Genomic DNA, 23145 nt, shown 5'->3' with positions numbered 1-23145 from the left:
CTGGGGCTTAATCTCCCCACCCTTCTTTAAGAAAGGCTGCTCTGATGCTTCTTGAAGACTTGGTGCAGGGACTCGGCACAGTGCATCAGAGTCACATCCTCCTAAGTCCTCTCTAGAAACCTCTCCCTTTCCTTGAATCTTCTCACTTACGGCAGTTGTTAGAAATCCCTCCCTCCTACCTCCCTCACCCATATGATTTGTTCCTAGAACACCATTCATTTGTTCCTTCTCCATATTGTGCTCGCCACACACCCAGTAGTTTGACAGGTGTCCCCTTACTTTTCTTGAAAGACTAACATGTCTCTCCCCATCCCTGTGTACCCTCTTTCACCTCTGGAATTGCAGTGAAGAATATCTCCAAGAAAATTAATGCCAGTAACTGGATTACAGAGTAGTAAACATAACCGACATCTTTTTTCTTCACGTGCAGACTTTTTAAAGTCCTCTAGATCCCTTGCTATTTTCAAACGCCTCTCCTTAACAAAAATTATAGAATTATCTAGTCACTTAATCTAGCTGTGTCATGATTTGTGCTGCCAAGCCCCTGCTAGACTGTGTATGGCAGAGCAAGTCTGTTCTTCCTGGTGCCATTCCATTTCCTGCTGCTCTTCAGTGCTGACAAGGCTCATGCTGCCTCCCAGGAAGGCAGCGGGCACCGTTTTTGTGGGGAGGCGGGATTGGTCATGATGTCTTCTCTGTTAGCAAGGAAGAGGAATACTGGGTAAGCAATTACTAGTGTTTACCACAATTCATATAACGGAATATCATATAGCCATTAATTTTTGAAGAATATTTATTGACATGGGAAAATGCTTACAATATGTTAAAGAAGAAAGCAGGGTACAAATCTGTAAATACAGCATGATCCCAATCTTGTAGTAAAATAAATTATATATGCATAGAAAAAACACTGGACGGAAATACACCAAAACATTAACAAAGATTATCTCAGGTGGTGGGTTTTGGGGTGAATTATTAACTTTATTATTTCCTGTATTCTCCAAACTTTCCACAATGAACATATATTACTTTTATAATGGGGGGGAGGGGAAGGGAAGTCAATAGAAGAGACACCTAGTACTGGGAGGCGGCAAGACTGATGGTAGTAAGGGGATGTTGAGTACTTGTACTGCCTCTGCCTATGTCTTCATTTATAAAGGAGGGACAATAACATCTGTCCTGTGCACCTGCCAGGACCACCCGGTGTGGGAAGGGGCCTCAAGTGTCTGTCGACTGTTACTCTAAAGCAGCAGCTCAAGCGCCTTATTTTAGAACCCGTTCCTCCATACCCTGTTTTAAAGGTTGGGAGGGATGTGGACACAGGGGCCTGCAGAGTGCAGTTGGCCAGTGTATTCTCACCATCCCCACTGCAGGCCACTGAGCCAGGCAGATGTCGAGGGTCAGGGTGGCGGTGGGGGGGAGGGCCTGGGGGGGAGCCTGCAGCCCTCATCTCTGACCTAAAGGATTCCAGGTCCTTATTTGAAATCCAGTACTAACTGAGCAAGTTTCCTACTCACACTTCAGCTTCATTCAGGTCACCTCCCTGCTTAATAAGTTCTTTAAACCAGTTCTGCTGAAATAGTTATTGCTTAAAATGGCCTGAGAATTACCACTCTCCCAGCATTCCAGAGTCCTAAGGGGGCACAACATGGACCCAGGTGGGCAGCGTGAAGGGGAAGGAGAGGTGCTGGGGGTCAGGCCGGCCAGAGTTGTATTTTTACTTGCTCTGTGATGTTGGGTAACTTACTTTGCTTTCCAGAAATGATCTCTTAATATGAGATGTGATGAGGTTACACAAGATAAGATACATAAAAAGCCCAGCACAGAGCAAGCAATCAATAGATGTTAGTTCTCTTTCCGTGTGCAAGATGAGGTCACTTTCACCTTCTCCCTCTGCAAATTCTCTCTTCAAAACAAAGCTTAGTGCCGAGTATGGGGAAACTCAAAATGAAACACAACTCACTGAAAGCAGAAGAGCACAGCTACTTAAACAGGACTGTTCAAACACTCTGCATAAAGCTGGCAAGATGGTATTTCATTAAACATGTCTTCATTTAGGTAAGCTGACACTCATGCCAAAGCTATTTAATTGCAGAAATTATAAAAATACTTTAAAAATGCATTTGTAGAATGAAGTAACAAAAATACTTAAATTCTTTTTTCTAAACTTTTTTTCACTTAATCTAAAATTATGAATTACCAAGTTTCATTTTATTTACTGTTAAAACATGGGTCACGCATAACTTATACTCCAACTATTTTGGATAAAAATCCTAAAATGTATTCTTCCTAGTCTTTTTATAGAGTATTCCTATTTTTTAAAAGAAACACAAGGTCATCGTTATGAGAATTAGTTTGTAGGCCATACTGTTGTACAGATACTTTCTGGGTCGACTAGAATGTCCTTTAGGAAACAGATGGTCCCAGACTTATGACGCCTTGAGTAGTTTTCATTCTCCCCACGTTGCTATCCGGTTTTCAGTTGGCTTTTTGCTGCTTTCAGTAGGTCTGCTTTCCATCTAACAGCCTCCTCCTTTGCCATTTTTTTTGTGGGCTTGGAAGTCAGATAACTAAACATGTTAGAAATATATGCAAATTTTAGTAAAGAGGCAAAAGGTGAGATTCTTGAGGATCTCTCCTATAAATAAATTTTAAGAAACTTTGCCATCTCTTTTGGCAGCTCTAAGGCTTTTTAAAACTGAATTCCTGATTTGTACTTTTGCCAGAGAAGTGACTTCTGGGTACACGACATTTTCACTAATACTTCATGTGCTTTATCCTTAGAAAGGCTATTATTTATTATAAGTGAGATAATAGATGTAAAAGCACTTTAAAAAAGCATAAACTGTGAAATAGGATTGTTTACCCCGTGTACCTATAAAGAAACACACACAGATAGCTAAATTGAATCAACCCCAATGTTTTATTTAATTTAAAGTTTTAAAAGGCAGTGGTTAAGCACATTATGTGTGTGTATATATATATATGTATATACATACATACATATATATATATATAAAAGGAAACCAACCCCTTTTCAACTTTAGCCATTGATTAACTAGGCCCACTGTCTATACTGCATGATTCATTTTCTACTTCTTCATATGACCAATTCTAAAAGTAAAAATAAACAGCCTTAATCAGTTTAACAGTAACTATTTGTGTTTCTTTTTTAAATAAATAAAGTTACCATTAAACTGATCACATATGGTAGAAAGTTAGGACACACACACAAGCACACACAGTCCCCAATTTAAAACATGTGACATATGAGTGACCTATATGTACAAATGGGTGCTGCTGACTCCCCCACCCTCATCAGAGGGCTCAAAAGAACCCCCTGTACCCAGGGGGTCCCCATTCCCTCTAACGGGTTGGAGGCACCCCTACGTTAGACCTCAGAATGCATGCTCCCCATGCAGTGATACAGATGGGGGTTCAGTTCTATGGTACTAGTGTTCAGGTTATTAGGGAATAAATAGGCATTTAGCTGCCTCAGAACTAAACCATCATTTATAACTTTATAGGGAGAAATGTATTCTGAAGTTCTAGATAACTGACATACAAACTTTTTGAATATAATCAGTTTGCAAGTCTGGGGCTGTTGTGTGTGTGTGTGTGCGTGTGTGTGCATTTCTATAGATTTATACAAAATTGAAATGAAGACTGGGGCTACGTCTATGGAGCAGCTGCGTGGCTTCCATTCACTCAGTCCTGATCTAACAAGTCACTTGCCTCAGCCCCTTTTCAGCAGCTCGTTCTGCTTCTCACATGCCTCCGTCTCTGGAGAGATTCAGAAAGGGCAGCTCACACAAGTGAGAGGAAGGACACGGCTAAATCTTCTGTTAAGAATCTTGGCAAACAGAACTGCCAGATTCAACCAGGGCTGCTTTATAGAGTGAAGTCCTTCAGTTCCATCTTGACAAAATGGAATTTTGTTTTTTCTGTTCCTAGTCTCTGCAACTCCGTCTAACTGCAGCTCTGTATGAATGCCTCAATATCGCAAAAACACAGGATCACTTCTTAAATATGCTGGATTCTCAATGAGTAAACCAGTTAATGTGTTTCTAGCCAAAGCAAGGGCATAAATGTTTTAGAGAAAAGATTCCCCTGGAGCTACAGAGAAAAGATGCTGATAAAAGCAATACTGAGAGTTGAGCAGGTGATGCTTTTAGTCTGTGTCAGAGCTGGTCTCCTCGATGACAGAGTACTGGTTGAGTGCTTCCTCCAAAGGCGTTATTGTCCCATCAGGTTTTAGTCCCATTGGTTTAAGCAACTCCTCTCTGGAAAAAAGAGATAAAAGAAAGAAAAAAAAGTATTCACCAGCATCACACACACCCCCTCCCCACACCCAAATCCACATCCTTAAAAAAAAAAAAAAAAAAGTCTTTAAAAACCAAAGTATTTTTCCTCAAGCTCTCTCTGTGTGTTTGTAACAGGAAAGATGAAAGAGGTATGGAAAGAAAAAGAGGGAGATAAAAGACTTCATTCACACAGGCCAAACCTACTAAGCCAATTAAAAGTATGAAAAGTCAAGGTCTAAATGGGCTCAGGACAAGGAGCAGGTCTCTTCTGTTTTTAATAATTTTTTTCCTTTTGTGGATTTGTTTTAGTGAAGTTGAAGCTGCCAAAATTTCACCTGTCCCAGTGGACCAGGCATATAATTAAATGGCTGATTTGATATGTATGGATTTCATTTAATGGAATAAATCTGTCATTTGATTTTTGCCTCTCCAATCTCTAGTGATACATAAGTACTTATTGATTTCAAATCATTTGGCCTTCCCCAACTTTCTCCCTCCCTTTTCTTTCCTCTCTCTCTCCTTCTTCTTTTTTAAAAAACACCATTGCTTTTGTTTGTGGCAGTTTAATTATGGGATTGACAGCCATTTTAATCTCTTCAAAGCTCCCCAACTGCCTCTTTTCAGCTAATCCAATTATATCTACTCCACAAGTTACAGCCTCATCTAAAGATGATTAATTATTGATTAAGCCAATCAAAAAGCATTAAGAAAGATTTATTTAATCTTTCCATAGGCTCTTATTTATTGTATGGAGATTATGTCGAACGTACATGTTGAGTTGCTAACTCTAGTCCTCCTCCCACCCCAAAAAGTCAGCAGTGTACTTTAAAAGGAGCCATGAAGACGCACATGAGCTGCTTAAAACTTACTTCTCACAGAAACGGGCATCACCCTCTAAAAACATGTCTACAACAAGAACCAACAGGGCAGCAGTTGTAATGCTGGTGGGAGTTGGAGTGAAGGAGAATGATAAAACCTCCTCTCCCTCTGCTTCCTTGCTGTTGTCCCTTAGGCCAGCACAAAGAAGGGCTCCCCTCGGAAGGGCCGGCCACATAGCAGTGTGACGGTGTTATAGCTGCAGAGAAACTTCCTGGGGAAGGGGAAGAACAGCTCAGTGGTCACTGGATAAGTCAATAGGAACCTAATTAAGCAGCTCTGGCTAGTACCAGAAGACTATTGCTGAGAGGCTGAAAACTCTATTTGAGTAATGTGGATGGTTGACTGGTTGAGGCTGCTAAATATTATAAAGTAGGAAATGTGTTTCCTGATCCAAGAAATGGGGTCAGAATCATAGAACTTAAAGTTGAAGGGGCCTTAGAGATCATTTAGTCCAACCCCCTTGTTTAATAAAGGAGACTGAGTGACTTACCCAAGGTCACATATCTAGTGGCAAAGTTGGACCTGGGACATAGGTCTCTGAATCCCAGTCCAGTGCTCTTTGCAGCACACACATCTGGATTAACTGCTATAACTGCACTGAAGGAACACACTCTGAGTTCAGCTGTTCAAGGACTATGTGCCAGGAACTGTGTCATATACTGGGAAGAAAAGGAAGACTAGGCACAGCTGCTGCCCTTGAGGAGTGAGTGAAACATATACATGAAAAATAACTTAGAACATAATGGGGTAAATGCTGTAACAGAATCATGAACGAAAGAAATCACAGCTCCTGAGATGAAGCATCAACCAAATTGCCTGGGGAAGGTGGGAACGGCACCTCCAATGAGGTGTCCTATGCCACGCGAAGATAGTACAGAACCTTTCAGGCAAAGGAGTCTGTGTGGAGGGCTCTGTATGGTCCCAACTACTTGTGATTTTTTCTGTAGACCTTTTTGGATTGTGTCAATTTCTTTCTTGGCTCCCATGAAGCTGGGACAGGGCCCAGTGTTTGGGGAGTGGTGAGGTTCAATGAAGGAGCAGGAAGAGACAAGGCTGCAAGGGTAGTTGGGGGTCTAGTAGTCAAGTGTCTTGAATGCCAAAGCAAGGAGCTTGGATCTTAGCCTGTAAGGAATGCCCTATCAGGTTTGTTTTATAGGGAAGTATCTCTGGCAGCAGTGCAAAAGACACACTGGAATAGGGGAAAGTGCGGCGGGGAGACGAGCCATGAGGATGTCACTGTAACAGTAACGGCATGAGAGGAGACAGAGAGCTGGATCACGGCTGTGGTTGTAGGAAGGAAAGGCCTTCATTCCAGGGCAGAGCTGCGGTCCGCTGGAAGGGCGGAGGTGGGGGGGGTGAGGAGCAGAGTGTGGCTGCGGCCTCGCTCTGATGGCCACGTGGGCGGCGACCCGCTCGCTGCCGCAAGAGCGCAGCAGGTGCAGCAGCTCGGGGGCGGGGGGGCAGACGCTGACATCTTTCAGGACAGTGAACAGCTCTGCATGACAACCAGGGAGAAATGCTTAGAGGAACCAGAAAACGATCTGCTTCCACTGAAACTTCTCTTCAGCACACATACATACGATACGTATCTATACTTTAGTAACAGTTTCCTAGTTCTGATGGTGCTGAAGGACTCTGTGATACTGGACACTCTTTACTAATAATCGATACCAAAGGAGAAGGGGATCACCTTCTGGGGTGAAACATTAAGGGATCAGAAAGTTCAAAGGTCTGAAGGGGCTGGTGGACTGAGGGTACAGTAAGGTGGGGGTGGGGTTGAAGGGTATGGGTAGGTAGAAGTCGGATCAGCAGATGAGACTATAGGAATTCTACCAAGATAGTGAATTGCTGGGTGGATATGCCATCACTCCTAACACTCCAGCATTTCTTTGGTAACAGGATGATATTGGAGCTAGCTACCAGCTTGCACAAAGTAGCTAGCACTTTCTTTCTCATCCAAACCCAGGAGGAATATTTTCAAATCAAGTCCATCGATTTCACCCCTACTCCCTAATCCAACTTTATAATAGAAATAATTAAGAACATTACAAAAATTTTATGGCCAAATTATGGGAATTCATCTATAGAATAAAGGGGCTCATATTTTAATTCTCATTTGTGAACTATTCTTCTCAAGGCTTTATTTTTTAGGTCTTCTGTATCACCCCTCTACCAACATAGAAGCTCCTCTGAGGGTATGAATTATTGTCTTTTCCACATGGCTCCATGCGATGCTTGGTCTTACTGACATTCCTGTAGGAGAGGTGTCAGTGATAACTAGCCACATAATCATGCATTCGTGCAAATAAATTAAGGCAGCAATGTGATATAGTGGAAAGAACAAAAAGATCTAGAGTCAGGAAGTCTATGTGAAGTCCTGGCTCTTCCACTTACCAGTTGTGTGATCTTGGGCAAGTCTCTGAGTCTCTGTATTCCCATCTGTGAAATGGGGATAATGATACTAGTGCTACCTGCTTCCTAGTGATGACTTAAGGGGTAATAGTACTAGCAGTGGTAGTAGTAATTGCAATAATAATAGTGCAGATGAAAGAGTTCTATGAACTGTAAAGGAGTCCTAAATATTAGTTATTATTATTGTGGTATAGTGAAAGGCATATATAGGTTTTGGAATCAGACAGACCTAGGTTCTAATCCTGGATCTACCACTCACTAGCAGTAAAACCTTGAACTCTCTGAACTTCAATTTCCTTATCTGTAGAATTGGGATAGGAATACCCAGTTCACTGAGTTGTCATGAGGGTGAAAGGTCATTATACATAAAAAGTGCATAGTGCAATGGCCAGAATGTAGTTGGAACCCACAAGAAGCATTTCCTGTCCCTTATGTGTTTATGGAAGGAAGGTTTCCACAAGATTGTTAGGGTACTCTTTGGGAATAAGTGGGAGAAGAATATGCAGAAGCAAATAAAAGACATGGTCCCTGTCCTCAAGAAGCTTTTAGTCAGTTCAGAAGGTAAAACACACACACATTAAACAATATTAAAGGAATTACAGAACAGCAGATCAACAAGCTTGAGATGATTAACAGGCAGAGCCCTGCTTTCCCTAGCTTGACAGTTCTATACACCCTTACTGTATCTGAAATGTATTTAAAGGCGATTTCTCATCCTGTTTGGGAGTGGAAGGAGAGAGGATCACTTAGAGATATGTTACTGTTTTTTCTTATGGACCCCGGGCTTACTTTTCAAACCCCCATCTTAATGATTCTGATCTTCCTCTCTATGATATAACAGCCCACAAATACCAAAATGAAGTCTTTGATATAGAGACTTACTCCTAAAAGGTCTGATAAATGACCTGGTTATACTAAACTGTTTCATTTAATAAGATCTGTTGTATCTAGATCAGCAAGATGTGGACAGAGAATGGGAAGCGTTCATGAATACCACAGAACCGTTATTCCACCAGTCATATGGGCTATGTACACATGGGAGGGACACAGAGGAGATGGGGACGCTGATCACAGGCTCCCGGCAGGAGATGGACTCAGGGCCAGACTGTAATGGCAGTGATGGACATGGATTCATGGGGAGAAAGGCATCTCAGAAGCAGAAGATTAGTCAAGCTAAGGCACAGAAGCAAGAGTTAGTTGTGTGCAGGGATTGGCAAGCAGGCTGGCTTGGCAGAGGTAAAGGAAAAAGAAAGCTCAAAACAGATATGGGGTACAAAAGAGGATTTGGATGGAGACTTTGAAATCCTGGGCTGACAAGTCTGGATTATAGTACAGAGGTATTTTTGTCTTCTATTTCAAGGGTCCCATATTTAAGAATTTATTAAAAATAATTCTCATTACAAACATTGAAGGCTATAAAACAATATTCCTTTGACATATTAAAAAGAAAATGTTCTATGCTTTATTCATTTTCATATCCCTATGTGTCTAGCACAGTGCCTTGCAGATAGTAGATCCTCAATAAGTGTTTATGAACTCAATTTAGGTGCAGCTGGTATTATCTTGCATTTTCACAGAAAGAAAAGGTATGGTGTTTTATGGGACTCCTAATAAACAAACCCTGACCAAGAGAAAAGCTGGATCTTTGGGTAGAAGGTTCACGTGCATCACCAAGATTTACAGTTAGGAAAAGTATTAGCATTCTACAGGAAATTCTGCATAATGCTTTCCAGGGATTTCTCGTTCTCTACTGGACTGTGAGCAACTTGAGGGCAGAGTCCATGTCTTATCTGGCTGTGATTTGCAGTATCTAGTATAGGATGGGCACATAGTAGGTGCTCAGTAAATGTTCATTGAAAGAATATAATACATGGGTCATAGCATAAATGGACAATGGTAGAGAACCATTTGCCAGGAAACATCCTCATATTATTATAACTGCAATTATTTCCCTGATGAGTCAGTGTCATCAGACATTCTGACAGTCCCGAAGTCAAGGCCCTCTTTGTACCATACAACCTGGAATTTCCAACCACTAATTAGTATAGACTCAGCTGCTTATATATGGGGCACCAGTGGGTCTAGATTCTAGTCTCAGATTTTCCACTGACTTGCTGGGTGTCCTTGGGAAAGTCATTTCCTTCTCTGGGCTTGAGTCTCCCCATCTATATAAAATGAAAGGGTTGGACAAGATGATCCCCAAGATTCTAATTCTAGGAGTCTAAATATTAGGCTACTAAATAATTTTGATCTACTTAAAAAGCTGCTAGGTTTTTAAGACACTAAAACTCAATACTGCTAAGTTTTTGTTTCTAATCAAGATCTTCTAAACCTAAGAGTCAAACACAGCATCCTACCTAATTGTCACTGACATACACCAAGACCACAAGTCGTTCCTGCAAAGCTACCAGCAAATGATTAGAATGATTCCAAAAGTAAATCAAAGCAATGGCAAATGTTACAAGGAAGGATCTAAATTCACTCATGGCCCTCAATAAGCAGGCCATTTCATGAAGAGTTACTGGTCCTAAATTATGAAGGTCCCATCTAAAAAGGATGGCTAGGTGTCAGATATATGTAGATCATGGTTAAACGAAGATACTGTATATTGAAATGTGCATCAGGATTAAGATATTCACATAGCAATAACTCCTTCATACTTACCTTCAATGCTATACACAGGCCTTAACACAAGTTAAGACTGCCCTCGTTATCATCAAAAAGTACAGTGATGTCTACTGGATAAAGAGCCCATTCTAGGCACTGTGACAGTATCATGGCGGGCTTCTCATCTGATCAGGCATCTGGCCAGGGAAGAGATAAGCCTCCAAGAATGTTCAACTGGAACGAAACATCATTTAGAAATTTGATCTTACTAAACGATAAGGAACCATAATCTATAAGGGATTGGCCAGGCACGAGGACACAGATAAAGCACGTCCAAGAAAGGAAACCTTATTTTGCCCCAGCCTAACCCTTAGGACTGCTAATGGAAACCAAAAAGTACTTTCTTAAAGATTTAGGGGTGGGAGATTATGGGATTTATACCATATTTAAAATTTTATAGTCTGTCTTTTCTTTCCCCCAGATATAGTTCAACATTTTCCTGAGCCACCACTTCCCTGTAAGTATGGTCCTCTGGGATGCCTGGGCTTATGTAACCTCTCAGGACCTTAGAGAAGGTTCCACTTTTTAGGCTTCTGGCTCCTACATAACTCTTTCTCCCAGAAATGACAGTGCAATATTGGGGCTCAGATACTAACATACCCAATAGCACATTACAGAATAGGCCAGATGTGTATAAAACACCTTACTTGACCTGGAAACAAGAGAATACTCTTGCCCACAGCACATGTTTTTGTGCAATACAAACAAAGCATTCAATTCAAGTGTACTTGTTGAAAAACAGGACATAATTAAGCAGTTGGTAAAATGCATTCTTGTTTCCCACTTGCAGATCTCCCAAGAGTCCCTTCGAATTTACCTATACGAGTTTCAGCTTCCCGCTTGCCACTTAGCTTGATAACGACTCAAAAATCATTCCCTTGTTTTCAAGGGCTCTTCTTTCTTGTCTGCTCTGTGTACTACAGGGCAGTATTGACACATGGAATTAATGACAGGGTCTGTAATGAAACAACAGTCATGCAAACACCAGTCTGCTCTTTTGATAAAACAGCATGTTAGAGACCTATTCACCTCCCTCTAATTGAGTACTGCATAATAGTTCCGATCCTTTTATGTAACATATTTTGTTCTATGATTAGAAAAGAAGAAAAAGGGGGAGCCTATGAAGCATTGCTTCCTTCAATCACCCCCTGATTAATTCTCTGATTTTAATGAGGGTGGCTGCTATTTAGGCAGGTCCTGTTACCTACTTGTTTTGTTGACTTCTGTACAATGTGTAACAAAACCCATGATGGGATAATTGGGAACCATTTTTTTGGCACAGGGATTCCTTTTCTTAATGTAAGATTGGCTTGGAAAAAAAACCCTGGCATTTAAAATTAGCCATTTCATATTTAATTCCCTTTCACATTTGAAAGATAGGATGAAAATTAGTATATAAATAAAGCATTTTAATTAACAGAGCTTTTCCAAAAGTGCCTGCTGTAATGGAGCCTGTGAGAGCCCGGAGAAAGAAGCTCTGTAATCTTTGCTATAATTCTAAGTCTGAGGGTGCATCTTATTTCAAGATTTCAGCATCAATGGAACAGTCCATAATCCACTGAAGTACAATGGATTTCCCAATAACTTGTGATATTCTTAAGTGTTTTTAATGCATTTTTCCTCACAGAAATTAAAACAACCTTTGGCACTGGTTAACATGTTCAGTTATATACTATGAAAGAGTGTCCTTTGCTGATCCTTCATCTTTCAGTATAATCTTTCATCTAATGGCTTCCTAGTGCTGACTGGTTGGTTTTACTGTTCTTTCACTAAGCCACTAACCCAGTAGGCAGGAGAGGTGTGGTGACTTTTCTATACCAAATTCGAGGTCTTCAAGCTGCATTTTTCAAAAACATTTCTGATATCCTTCCCTCAGCCTCACCATTAAGCTTTGGGATTGGGTACAGTTGGGAAGGTAAAATATGTAACATAAAAATATAATTCCCAAGACAAATGGATATGGCATGTTATCTACACCATGTCCTTCCACTTCGGGAGCTGCCTAAACAGGCAACAGTCCTGTAAATAAGGAAGTCTTTCTAAAGTTAATTTTCTTAATATGATCACACTGAATGTAAGAATTTGTTAAAATACCCATAATCATTCTATTTTCAAAATAATTAAAAGACTTTATTAACATAGAATCATAGCAGTTTTACTGGTTTCCTTCATATGAAGTTGTTTCTGTTTGTTTTCTGTTTTTGATATAAGCTACTTAGGACCTGACTTGATATTTGAGAAAAGCTCAACTATGGAATGAAAAAGCAGGAATGAATGGCCTCCAAATCTTTTTGTCAGGTAACTATGCTTACTCTCTGTCTTCGTGCTTTGCATCTATTTAAAATTTAGAGCATATTATTAAAAATAATCAGACTGACAAATCTGAGAGCTGTTTGTTGGTAATTTTTCAAAGTAACGTAAGATCTGGAATATGAAGACTAAGAACCAAACCCTGACTATGTCTTTAACCAGATGCCTGATCTTGGTTCAGTCACTTCATCATTGGTCCCATTTACTCCTCAATAAAATATCTCTTGCCCTATCTAATTCACAGGGCTGTTTTAACAGTCAATGGAAGTACTTTTTAAACTTTAAAGCACTATATAAATATTAGTCTTTTATTATTCTAATTTCTGTTAGAAGATCACATGCAAAGCTTCTAAAAATTTGCTATCCACCTCACATTAAAGAGCATGGTTAAGAAAATATAGAGAAAGAGGTTAGGGATAGTGCTAGAAAAATAAAACTCAGTTTTGTCCTTAAGTGAAGGTGATCTTTATTTCTTGGTAATTTCTCTACAGAACCTTTCTTTCCTGTTGTCCAAACTTAGCAAAATAAATATTAATAAGAGGTCAGCATGCCAGCTGACACTGTTGAATAAAGCAGTAGAAATGGAAGTTCGTACATGCTCTTCTCAATCAGAAAGTCTTAAAAGTTAAAGGAGGAGGGTGACTCAGAGCAAACAGTCAATGGAGATTATTCTTATTTGATGTTTCTCTAATAAACAGAAGTCATTTCACCTAGTGCTTAAACCAAGAGCTCAAAGTAGGCATTCCTACTACAGAGTTAAAGGACAATGACTACTAATAGGCAATACAAAGTTTGCATGACATCCTACTAAGAGATGTCTAGCCAGTTTCTCAAATTAATCCTCCCCTACCACTTTAAGGGTATATTAGTTTAACTGGATCCAAGTTCCCTTAATTAAGCTTCTAAGCAACACTGCAGTGTATTTTAATGATGTAGAACAGTGCTATCTAATACAAATATAATGTAAGCCATTTATGTAATCTCAAATGTTCTAGTAGCCACATAGAAAAAGTGAGAAAAGATAGGTGTAAAATTAATTTTAAAATAATATGTTTAATCCAATATATCAAAAATATTATTTCAATATAAAATCCATATTAAACAATTGAGATATTTATTTTACATTCTCTTTTAGTACTGAGTCTTTGAAAGTCTGAGTATTTAACACTTACAGGACATCCCAATTCAGACTAGCCATAGTCATATATGGCTAGTGGTTACCATATTGGACAGTGCAGATCTAAAGGATTTTCTGATGTAAACAATTAAGATCTTGACACTTTCATACCTAAAATAGATCTCACAATGCTATAAAGACTGGTCATATTTCTGAAATGTACCTAAAAAGCATTTCCTTGATTAACTCATCATAAAGGTGGGAGTAATCACAGCTATTTTTGTAAGTAATTTAGTTACAAGAAAAACATTATGTAGTTATTTTCAGTCATAAATTACCTGTCCCAGCTTCCATAAGTTTAAAATAACCTTTGGATTAAAGGGGAATTATTCCTATATTTGATACTTGCATTTATTAATAAGAAAGCCATGTCCCAAATACTACACAAAGGCTGGCAAAATACATATATTGGATAAGGAGTAGATAAGAAAATGAAGAAATGGAAAACAATTATTTATATAAATGTAAATTTTAGAAGATTTTGATAGAATATATAAGCAATAAAGGCAATGTACCTTGTTAAACAGTGATGGGGTAAGGGCAGAGTAGAAGATTAATCAGTCCTGGTTCCAATTAAGAAACTAAAGGGGATTAGAAAAGTCAAAACAAAACTGAAACTTGAAATATTACTTCCCTTGGTTAGCTTAGGCTTAAGCCAGTCAATCCTCTCTCCCCTTTTGTGGAGGAGGTCGCGTCACTACATGTGGCTCATGTGCTGTAGCTGAGGTGAATGCAGTTGTCTTAGCCACACTGGACTTGCTTAACCACATACAATCCCCATTCTAATCTCCCGCTTAAATTGCAGGGGCTTATTTTTTTTCCAATTCAGAAAAGGAAAGAGGAGGTGGAGAGGCAGGCAAATTTCATCCCCTTTCCACCTCTGTTCTCACATTAAAAAAAATGTCAAATGAAGCTTTCTATAATCTTATGCCTCAGGCCTTAAAGCTTATGTCTAATAAATATTACAATTATCATTCTATATTAAAGAAGTTAGGTACCCCAATATTTAGTCAGTCGTGGGCCAAAGTACCTTATAGAATTCCTTTCCAGACCTGAATTTTATGACATGTGGCCAAGAAATGGAACTGACAAAAGTATACTTTCAAGTCTTTAAACCATGTAGGCTACTTTATTGAGCAAAAAATTAACCTTCGATTTGGGGATCTGCTTTATACATTATTTCATCATCACACACTGGGGAAACCACAGGGTACAAGGCACTGTACTAGCTAGACATGATGGGATTTATGGGGTTCAAATTATTCTCAAACTCTTAAGACCTCTAGGTCCATTGCCAATCCCCTTACCTACATCTGTCACAAATACAATCCTTAGACTAAAAAAAAAAAAAAAAAAAAAATCACTTGGAATATATTGTCAGTTGGTAGTCAATGGGAAGAAAATGTTTGAGTGCTAATCTCTCCAGTATCCTTAAAAATCTAGCTGAGATAAAGCTGCTAAGGTGGTGAGCAACTTGATGCAGTGGCTATGTCCAGCATGGAGGCAAAATGGAAATGTAATTTTAATTTTTGCATTGGTGGTTTTACAGTTTTGGTGGTAAATAACATCTGTACCCTACACCAGGCTCAGTAACAGTACTTGGCATGACCAACCTTAGTCATCACTTTGGTAAGTGCTTTGGCACGGGCCACTGTTGCTAACCACCATCCTGGTGCAGGTCGTTCACATCTGCTCTCCTATGGATGGAAAAAAGGAAGTGTCTAGCGTCCATTCATTGGCCACATCACCTCCAATCCTATCCTTTACTCGCACGCCTTTAAAATCAGGCCCAGGAGAAAATGATTTCACTTTTGGAAAGAAAGTTAATCAGACAAAGCTACAGTACACTCTTGGCACAGCAAGACTTGGTGGGATGCGGAACATCCTTAGAGTGACAGTTGAAGGAACTAACCGATAGCACACTGCTGAAGAGGATGATTAGGAAATGTTCTGGCAAACACTGACTCTAACAGACAGACACAGTAGCACAGTGGACAGAGCAGAGGTCTTGAGTTCTGGAAAATGAAGTTCTTAGCCTTACTTTAGCTAGAAAGACAGTGTATGTGAAAGTGTTTTGTAAACTGTGAAAGGAAATGGATTTTCACCAGTCATTAGCTTGGAAATGTTTGGGGCAATTCTTTGGGCCTCGCTTTCCCCAATGATAAATCTGATAACATATTACTCAAATAATGATAAAATAACCTGAGCTCTGTGGAAGAAAGATGCAGTATGTGAATAAAAAAGATTTATCTTATTAACAAGAGTAAGTTTCCCTCTACCTAGAATGAATGGTCATTTCTCCATTTGTCAATTCAATACCTCTTACACTTCAAGGATCAGCACAAATGCTACCTTCCCTGTAAAAGTCCCTGATTTATCCCAACAGAATGAACTGCTCCTTTTCCTGGGTGCTCACAGTTCAACACAGACCTTATTTTGTCATTACTTCCTTCTAGAATACCCTGTATTCTAGAACAGATTACAGCCATATCCCACACTAAAATGTGAGTTTTCCAAAGTTACGGACTACCACATTCACCTCTGAATCTCCCTCATCTTCCTAGCACAGTGCCTTGCACAGAGCAGCTGCTTAATAAATGTTCCCTGAATTTACTGAATTTAGTCTACTTTGGCTTTATGGCATTTTTTTTTTTTTTTTTTTTTTGCGGTTCGTGGGCCTCTCACTGTTGTGGCCTCTCCCTTTGCGGAGCACAGGCTCCAGACGCGCAGGCCCAGCAGCCATGGCTCACGGGCCTAGCCGCAGCATGTGGGATCTTCCCGGACTGGGGCACGAACCCGTGTCCCCTGCATCGGCAGGCAGACTCTCAACCACTGCGCCACCAGGGAAGCCCAATGGCATCTTTTTTACCTCAAAAAACCAAACCAAAAACAACAGTGAAAAGAGAGAAGAAACTTAAGACAAACACATAAGACACATAAAGAATGGCTTCATTCTTTGCATTCCTGCTTTGGAATGCCCACTGCTGATCTCCATACAGTTTTGCCACTGATTGTTATTAGAGCAAATGTTAGAAAGCACATAAAGGCAGACAATGTAAAAATCCCACCACATGTCATGAAAAAAGTCTGTGTGATTTAGGACTATTCTCAAAGTTGCCTTAGCTTCAACTTTAATGGCAAAATTCATACCATCAAAGCCAACACAAGACATATTTGCTCTGCTTTATACATGTGAAAATCAGTATCACCTTCAGATTGAGCTGGGCATCTGCTGGGTGTTTACTCATCTAGGGCAAATGGGCCAGTTGGATAGCATCTGTGTTATCTTTTAAGAACTCATATTATTGAAATGAAATTTATGAAAAATGAAATTTATTCAACCTAACTAGTCCACTGTCTTCACACTAATATGCTCTACTCAGGTCCCTGTTAACACTTCCCCCTCCAGCTTCTACCAGATGGACTCTGTTGGTTCTCATCCCAAATGCTGCACTTACAGCACAGGTTCATTAGCTACCTCAGGTCCTTTGGGGAGTAAAAATCTTACTTTTATATATTCATTCAGAACCTTTTACTCTGCCTCCTATAGGTTTGTCCTATCAGCATCTTCTCTTTTATTGTAAATCCATTCAGGGAAGGAACATGTATATTCTATCCAAAGGTATGGAGAATGTCATATGCAAACAGATAACAATGTCTTTTGAAGACTGTGAGCATAGTGAGCTGTAAATTCTAACCTTCTAGGGAAAATGATGGAAATTTAAAAGGACTAACTGGAAGTCAACTAAATTCTAGTCATATTAGCTTTGTAGATGATGAAGCTACTTACTTCTATGTAACTTCTACCACATTACCAGCATCATGTGAAAACTCAGACTCTGCAGAGGGTCTAAATACCCTAACCTGTCACACTCCCCATGTCAGCCTCTTCTTATTTTTGAACACTTCTACTCTAAGCCTCCTGCTGTGCTCTTAGCCTCTGCTTGTTTCTTTATTATACCTTTCCCTTTAATGGTTGGCTTTCTGGCTTTCCCATTCTAGTTGCTGCTACTCTTGATTGAGGGATACTAGCCTTTGCATAGCTGTTGTGGAAAAGGAGATGAACAGAAGAAACTCACCTTCCGGTGGCAGCTGCCACCAACACACAGAAGCACTCACTCAAGATGGCTTAAAGGAGACAGTGACTCAATGTACGACTAGAAAACTGAGCAATTCAGGCAAGTGTGAAAGGAATTAATACTTTCTAATAACTCCTCCAAGATGACTAGTTGCTTATTAGTATATATTTGATTTAATTATTTTCAAAACTGGCTATCTGGGGAGGGGAAGGAGGTGTGAAGCAAGAAGGGAAGGGGAGATTGTTTTTAGAATCCCGGGGAGATTGTTTTTAGAATCCCTAATTAATACAAGTGCCTGCTTTCAGAAAATCCTTCATTTGAGCTATTCCTTTTCACTTTTTCCTATTGGGTGCATGACATTTTAGAATTCTTGGTTTTAGCAGCAATCCAAAAAGAAAGAATTGCAAACTTGCACATCAAAAATGGGAAGAAAAAAAAAAAAGCATCATGATTTGGAACAAAAACCAAAACAGACTAAAACAAAAAATACAAGCAGCAGCAAAATCACTGAACCTAATTCACAGCATCTTTTTGAAGACAGGGAGGTTAGTTGGTTAAATATCACAATGACCTAGTAGTTACTAGCCTAGCTTTGAGAGTTTAAATGTTTAAGAATGCACATCCATAAGCGGCACATGTAGAAGAACCATGGTAGCCAAGAGAGATCTGAACTACTGCTGCCTGGGCCATCCTGTTCCAATCAACATGGATTTCCAGAGTTGCTGTTCTATGGTAACTCTCAGTGAGAGAGACAAAGAAATAGAACATTTTTAGAAACGAAGCAAAAAATGGATGGGAATACAATACCTGGAAAGTTTATCAAGCATGTTGACAAGTTTCATGGCTTCATATTCTTTTTGTTCTTCTGTCATTTCATCTATGGGGTTTGGCATTGGTTCCTCTAAATGACCAGTGATAAGATTAATGCTACAAAAAGAAAAAAAAGTTATGCTGTATGTTTTCAAATTATGCTCTTTCTATACTTTTCTGGTCCAAGTTGTAAGTTATAATAAGAAAGAGTATAATAGCCAAAAAATTGGCAATAGCAATTTTATGATATAGAACTGCTATAGGAATTTTTAAAAAATTGACTTTTCCTGCTAATTTGCTTTGGGAAATGGGTGATAGCGAACTTGCCAACTTTTTTTTTAAAGGCATGGCTGCTTTTTAAAAATATGAAATTTGATTGGTGCCGTTAGGATAAATATCCTTGGATGCACAGCTTCATTAATTATATAAGGGACAAATGATTTCAGAGAAGGAGAAATCTATTTTCTGATACAGCATAAAACAAATATGTCAAAAAATTGGAAAAATGATGACAGAGAGGCTGGAATCTGAAAATGAAAGCATGCCAATTTATAATCTCAGGAAATTAGTCCATTAGTGACACCACAGAAGGCCATGAGTGTTTAAATAATAAAAGATAAAGCAGAAGAACAATTTTAATTAGATTTGATCTGACCTAGATTAAAAAAAGGAATGAAATCTAGCCTACCAAAAGACAGGTATACCATCTGGCTTTCTGGAAACAGATTTAATAAAGTACTTAAGATGAATACGTTCCATAAACTTTGTATGAAGTTCTAATACCAAACAAAACTATCCTCTTAATTAAAAGCCACATTATTTTTTTTGAGGAGGTGAAATAAAAGATAATTCTTTCAATGGCTGCCAAATATTTATAAACTTAAACATCTTTCTCGAGAAGCAGACAAGAGGTTACAGCATTTTGTACCAGCCAAGTACACACAGTATGTTTTTAATGATCAAATGAAATATCCCTGCAAATGGCAAATTGCTGATAAGTTACTTTCTAGGGTCTACAAACACAAATGGTTTCAGGGGCCAGGCCTTAAGGATATGCAAATGACTGAACTGGTCAAGTATAAATAACATGGAGTATTGAGGACTAGGGTAAAATGGAGAACAGTGCTAGTCTAAACAGGGAAAAAAAAAATCATGCGGGCCAAAATCAAGACACCACGATTAATTACATCATCTGGTGGCTAGCTCGCCAGCCCTGCTTTAGAGTTTTACTTGGGCAAGTTAACTTTCTTTACAGAGCAGGGCTTTTCTCACTTGGAGCAAGGCCTCGGTACTATAATCTGTTACAAAAAAATATTTATTTTTCTACATTCCTCAGAGGCTGCCTAACATACAGATTCTTACAGAAGGACTCAATGCTCACCATCCTAAAAAACGGATCTAAAACATCTGTTTTGCCATTCTTTCATAAGACCTATATCTAGAGCCATGGTTAAAAAACTTTTTCCTTCGAAGGAGTGGAACCCCTCACCCTTTTTATTTTAACAAATGAAATCTACACAGAAAGCTGATTTATGAAATAGATGAAAGTGGAACTGCTCAGGCAGGAGAGGGGATAGGGACGGCCAAGGAGAGTGCAGGCCTAGAATCCCTTCTGTTTGTCCGCACTCACTTGCTTCCTCTTAAGGCAGCCCCTAAGGCACTTTCAGGAACTCTGGGGAAACAGTTTTGAAAACCCATAGGCTTCTCAGTGATTCTTAGCCTTGGCTATACATTGGAATCACTTGAGAAACTTTAAAGATGAGGGCTGGGCCTCACCTGAAACCAACTAAATCTGTTTTGGTTTTTTTCCAGGTGATTGTGATGCACATTGAGGTTAAGAACCACTGGGATAGAGTGCCTACTTGAGACATTCATTGTGTGCTACTAGTCCCTCTCCCTTTTCTCAGGTGCTCATAAAAGAAAAGAAAAAGGCGTCTGGTTAGTGGCCATTAACAAAAATGCCAAACGGGGTCATCACGTTTCCCAAAAGTCAAGAACAAAGAGGACTCAGACGAGGCTTCTGAGAACTATGGAGTTTTTAAGAAGTATCCATATGCCATAGTGAAAATGTAATTCCACCACCCATCTATTATTTGCTTAGGTGTATAACGACAGGACATATTTTCACTGGTTTCTCTTCTGCTGCCTGCTAAATTAGAAAAAACATATAGTCTTATAAATAAGTAAGTAAAGGTACTTATTATAGGCACATACCACTTACCAAGCAGACAAAGGCAATAAGGCCTTAGAAGAAAGTATAAGGGAAGGTAGATGTATTAACTATTTAGACCATGCTCATCTGTCTCTTGAGAGAAGGCTTCTCTCCTCAAGCACAATGGAAGGGTGACTTAAATTAGATCCACACACTGTTTTAGAATATAATGAAATTAGCACAAACCATCATGTGCCTCAGGGAAAAAATCTGTCAGGAGGACACACTGGTCAGCTCTGTGGTATTGTGGATACCACAGCACACAAAGTCAGGACATGCATTCCTGGATCAGGGCACATTTGATTCTTTTCTTGGTTCTTTTAACGGCTTAGTGGAAATGATGTCTGTTTTCCATAAGCCGGCCTCAAGTCCGCTGCTGCTAAAATGATTTAATGTCTTGCTGTGAAATTAGCTACTAAAGTCACAAAATCCTTTGTTCACTGAGCATGAAAGCAGCAGCCAGAAATTCACTCTTACAGAGTAAGAACTTACCATCCTTTACCCATGTAGTAAAACACTCCAAACCCCCAAAATCACTCCAGGGATTGAGGTTTCATCTTTTTTCCTTGAAAAAACACCCCCTACCCCTACCCCCACCCCGGTACTCAGAAGAATGTAAACAAAGCCACAGCAAACACAAGTTGCTGAACCATGCCACTCTCTTACGGGAAAAATGCCAGTGTTCTGGGGGCAGGAGGCAGACTTGGACACTGTCTCTCCTCCAGCTCCCCACTTCAAACCAATCTCATATAGCTTCTACCCAGAGGAAAGAGAAAACAAATAGTCACCACCACAGCAACAGAGTGAGGTTTCATAAAAAACTACTTTGAAAAAAAAAAGACTATTTTTGGTTGAACAAACACTTGCCACCTTTATAACCTTGAACAGTATAGTATAAGATTTAACTTTCCAGGTTTCAGGATCTTAACACTGAAATTCTGGGATTGGTTTTTTGTTCCAAGACTCTGAGTCCTAAGATACTTTAAGTATACTAACTGTGGTGGATATTTTATTGGATAATTTTATATTTATCATAATTTTTCTCACCCTGTCTCTGCTCCCTTCCCCCATCTTCTCAGCACTCCAATCCTATTTTATGTCTTCCAATTTGGTGACAAGTATCCAAACTCTTATGTGTGATATGTCACCAAGAATTTTGTATTATATAAGGCCATTATATGACAGCAGCTGGAAACAAAAGGATTAAGACTTGCTCTTCAAAATGTTGCTACATTTGGCCAACATCAACAGTACTACACTAGTTCACTGAAGAAAAAAAGAGCTATTAAATGTTCCCTGAGCTATATGAAAGTTAACATCTATCTCTAAAACACGTGGATTAAATTTTGCTCAAAGCACCCTGGTTAACGAAGAGGCTATAAAGTCAAGTCCCTACAGAGGCTAAGGCAGATAAGATGAACAAAAAAGATACATCATCAGGGGATTGGTTCAAGATGGCGGAGTAGGACATGCTCTCACTCCCTCTTGCAAGAGCACCGGAATCACAACTAACTGCTGAACAATCATTGACAGGAAGACACTGGAACTCACCAGAAAAGATACCCCACATCCAAAGACAAAGGAGAAGCTACAATGAGATGGTAGGAGGGGCGCAATCACAATAAAATCAAATCCCGTAACTGCTGGGTGGGTGACTCACAAACTGAAGAACACTTATACCACAGAAGTCCACCCACTGGAGTGAAGGTTCTGAGCCCCACGTCAGGCTTCCCAGCCTGGGGGTCCGGCAACGGGAGGAGGAATTCCTAGAGAATCAGACTCTGAAGGCTAGTGGGATTTGACTGCAGGAGTTCAACAGGCCAGGGGAAACAGAGACTCCACTCTTGGAGGGCACACACAAAGTGGTGTGCTCATCGGGACCCAGGAGAAGGAGCACTGACCCCACAGGAAACTGAACCAGACCTACCGGCTAGTGTTAGAGGGTCTCCTGCAGAGGTGGGGTTGGGGCTGTGGCTCACCGTGAGGACAAGGACACTGGCAGCAGAAGTTCTGGGGAGTACTCCTTGGCATGAGCCCTCCCACAGTCCGCCATTAGCCCCACCAAAGAGCCCAGCTAGGCTCCAGTATTGGGTCGTGTCAGGCCAAACAACCAACTGGGAGGAAACCCAGCCCCACCCATCAGCAGTCAAGTGGATTAAAGTTTTACTGAGCTCTGGCCACCAGAGCAACATCCAGCTCTACCCACCACCAGTCCCTCCCATCAGGAAACCTGCACAAGCCTCTTAGATAGCCTCATCCACCAGAGGGCAGACAGCAGAAGCAAGAAGAACTACA

The 23145-nt window shown here is 39.9% G+C and overlaps 1 protein-coding gene and 1 long non-coding RNA gene across 8 annotated transcripts in view; one reads left to right on the top strand and one right to left on the bottom strand.

Moving 5' to 3' along the window:
- Positions 1 to 17925, top strand: part of LOC114486433 (uncharacterized) — an 85728-nt gene extending 67803 nt beyond the window's left edge. The window contains exons 2-4 of the long non-coding RNA XR_003680143.1: positions 10684 to 10719; positions 12474 to 12560; positions 17752 to 17925. This is a non-coding gene — a long non-coding RNA (uncharacterized lncRNA). The remainder of the gene's footprint in view (positions 1 to 10683; positions 10720 to 12473; positions 12561 to 17751) is intronic.
- The window catches only part of RIC8B (RIC8 guanine nucleotide exchange factor B), a 121101-nt gene continuing 98765 nt past the window's right edge, over positions 810 to 23145 (bottom strand). The window contains exons 9-12 of one of the 7 annotated variants that reach the window (XR_003680142.2): positions 18636 to 18755; positions 11080 to 11179; positions 10260 to 10436; positions 810 to 4283 (exon numbers count right to left, since the gene is read on the bottom strand). Coding sequence is in view for 5 of the 7 variants with exons in the window: in XM_024127250.3 (XP_023983018.1) it covers positions 4172 to 4283; positions 18636 to 18755 (232 nt within the window). In the remaining 2 variants the exon portion in view is untranslated. Of the gene's footprint in view, positions 4284 to 10259; positions 10437 to 11079; positions 11219 to 14264; positions 14331 to 15362; positions 15447 to 18635; positions 18756 to 23145 lie in introns of those variants that run through there. The other 6 variants (XR_008617576.1, XM_028490543.2, XM_024127250.3 and 3 more) reach the window with 6 other exon arrangements.

This window comes from Physeter macrocephalus, chromosome 6, assembly GCF_002837175.3.
Source record: "Physeter macrocephalus isolate SW-GA chromosome 6, ASM283717v5, whole genome shotgun sequence".
Lineage (NCBI taxonomy): Eukaryota > Metazoa > Chordata > Mammalia > Artiodactyla > Physeteridae > Physeter > Physeter macrocephalus.
Note: the sequence above shows the minus strand (reverse complement) of the source record. Positions and strands in the feature narration are given on the sequence as shown.